Source organism: Echinops telfairi, unplaced genomic scaffold (assembly GCF_000313985.2).
Source record: "Echinops telfairi isolate 266 unplaced genomic scaffold, ASM31398v2 ScPeMD7_49;HRSCAF=173, whole genome shotgun sequence".
NCBI classification, from domain to species: domain Eukaryota; kingdom Metazoa; phylum Chordata; class Mammalia; order Afrosoricida; family Tenrecidae; genus Echinops; species Echinops telfairi.
The window spans coordinates 1,888,895-1,891,898 of NW_022103947.1; the positions used below are offsets into that span (position 1 = coordinate 1,888,895).

General features: G+C 39.3%; 1 protein-coding gene across 1 annotated transcript in view; it reads left to right on the plus strand.

The window, feature by feature from the left end:
• Positions 1 to 3,004, plus strand: part of CNTN4 (contactin 4) — a 1,263,733-nt gene that overhangs the window by 887,477 nt on the left and 373,252 nt on the right. Inside the window, exon 8 of the mRNA XM_045290662.1 lies at positions 1 to 94. This exon is cut by the window's left edge and continues 4 nt beyond it. Coding sequence (XP_045146597.1) covers positions 1 to 94 — 94 coding nt within the window. The remainder of the gene's footprint in view (positions 95 to 3,004) is intronic.

Consider the following 3,004-nt stretch of genomic DNA (forward strand, 5'->3'; position numbering starts at 1 on the left):
CTTGAAAACTTTAAAACCAGGACTCGAAGCACAGTGTCTGTCCGGCAAGGCCAAGGGATGGTGCTCCTGTGCGGTCCCCCACCCCACGCTGGAGGTAAGCATGTGCATTGGCATACACACGCTTCATTGACTGCTGTTATCTTGCTGAATGTTCTCCCTCTTGGCACCAATTGAGGGGACAGTGTCATTTGTAGAGATACCCAAGGCCCTTCTGAGCAGGGTGAGAATCGTTATGGCTACCTTCATAATTAGGACAGGAAAATATCAGATTGTGCAAATGTTCCACTCCACTGCTTTCTGCCGGGCACAAGGGGAAAAGCACCTGAATCCATCGAAATCAGAATTCAGAAGCTTCATGCGGCAATATAGTTAAACCCACTGCCATTGAGTCAGTCCAACTCAGAGTATACGGAAGAGAGCAGCACTGCTCCTTGCTAATGCTTACAACTTTATTGGGTTAAAAATGACCCACCAAATTTCTACATGAGGTGATAAAAAGTTTTGGGATATATGCTAGTAATGTTTGTGGTATATTGTGCCTGTAATTAATGCCAATGAAATATACAGCGAAAGTGGTTAAAGGGGCAAATTCCATACTATGCAAGAAAGCTTCAACAAGTTTGTGGGGAAACTGGAGTTATAACCTAATGAAATTTGTCCATGACCTTCCCTTGTATTTTTTCACAATTGAGGAGGATGGAAGGTAGGAAGGAAGAAGGAAGGAAGGAAGGAAGGAAGGAAGGAAGGAAGGAAGGAAGGAAGGAAGATACTGATACTGTCCTGCTTAATCTCATTTTGCTGTTGGTGTTGTTGCTCTGAGAAAAGGATCAGACCCAGAACCATCATCCCTTCACCATAGAATCCAAGGCCACTTTGTCAAAACTCTTATAGCAAAATCACTTAGAAACATATTTGCCTGCAAACAACATACAACCCAGATAAACCTGCTTAGGCACAAAGGACTTGATTGTCTTGACGTGTGCTCTAACTTTCCAAAGGTGAGCAGTATCAAGTTGGCAATAGCTTCTTGAGATGTCTTCTGTGACCCGAGCTTTTTTTGAATACTTCTGTGGGCCCTTAGCATGTGGCATGGCTAGGGCATTGTCAGCACTCCAGACAGGAAGAAATGTTAAGACACAGGATAAAAGGCTCAAGTCTTTGTGCTTTTCAATTTGCTTTTATGTTGTGAAGGTTTTGCTTTGCCTGAGGAGTTCTGCCGACATTCCATTGAACATTCTGAGTTGCAGGAGAGAATGAAAACTCAAGTATTTTAAAGCAGATACATCATGGCTCTCAAAGGAAATTATAGCTGTGGGAATAAGGTGAATGTGAAGAGATGTTATGCAGGCAACTACCAGTATCTGCTAAAAGGAATAACAATCTCTTGATTAAAAGGACAACTGCATAAAATAGGTTCAATCATGTGCAGGTTGATGTTGCTGTTAGCTGCCAGCAAGTCCATTCCTTTATCGTGGCAACCCAGTTCACAACAGAAGGCAACACAGCCACACCTGTACCAACTCCATGGATGGTCACAAATCAGACAGGGTAGAAGTGCTCCTGTGGGTTTGTAAGACTGTAAATCTTTATGGGAATAGAAAACCTCCTCTTTCTTATGAGAAATGTCTGGTGGTTTTTTTGCTGACTTTATGGTTAGTAGCCCAACTAAAAAGCCAAATCCAAACCCATCATCATTAAACTGATTTGGAGTCATCCTGAATATAGATATATATTTTGCACAAATATACATGGCTTCTGAGTCTATAAAGACACAGTCAACCACATCTTCCTTCCCAAGAGTGCCTGTGAGGTTGAACCATTGGCCTTTTGGTTCGCAGCCCAATGCTTACCACACAGTGCCCCAGGGCTCTTAGAGGTTTAACAACAAATCACTAATATTGCCTATGTATACTCACAGATTTAAGAGGTAGTTATATTTATTAAGACTACTAAGTTTTTATGATGAAAAAGTTGAACGGTTCTCCTCTTGGAAATCTATGCTCATATTTAGTTTCACATCTTCTATCCTCATTATTAATTTCATTTTTTTCTCATTGGTTTACGTGAGTGAAAAAGCCAACTTTTTAAAAATCTATAATTCAAAAATATCCATTTTTATTTGCTCAATAATATGAAGTTGTAATCTTTATCTAATACCCAATTTAGAATTTCTGGAAGGAAATAATAATTAGCCAATTAGCTACAAGATGACCATAAAGGTGGGATAGGAGAGGCAGGTGCTTCTGCAGCAGTGGCTCAAAGACATGACATTGTTAGAATTCTAGCTCCTGTTTATAGTCATCTGCTAACATGTTCAGTTCTTTAACTGAAAGACTGGAGGTTCAGGTCTACTCAGAGGCATCTTGTAAGAAAAGCCTTGGGATCCACCCTTGAAAAATCATCCATTGAAACCCTATGGAGCCCAGTTCTATAGATCTCCATTGGTTGGCCGTGAGTCAAAATTGACTCATGGGCAAATGGTTTCTACTCATCTAGTTTCTAAAGACTAGGAGATAAATCATGTTTTATTTCAAGAAGTTGTATATTGGGAAGTGGGGTTCTTATTTGCAAATTCATTTTTCTCTAGAGGCTGTATCAGGTGCACAGATTTGAAATGCTGAATGAGAGCTCCAGTTCTGGATTTTTACATCCAATTTTAGATTGGGAAATACCTTCAAATTCTCTATGCCTCTCTACATATCTATAAAGTGAGAACATCTTTTAAAAACTCCCTTAAATACCCTTTACTTCCATCATTATATAATTTTTACTCTACAAAACCTAAAGACCTTCCTATCAAATATGTTTGCATTTTGAAGGTTTGTTCCTTTACACAAGTAAATCCCTTAACAATGGAAATATATTTATTTAATTAAAAAATACTTTTATTTGAGGCTCTTACATCTCTTATCACAATCCATACACTCATCCAGTGTGTCAAGCATATTTGCACATGTGTTGCCATCATCATTTTCAAAGTATTCTCTTCCCACTTGAGCCCCTG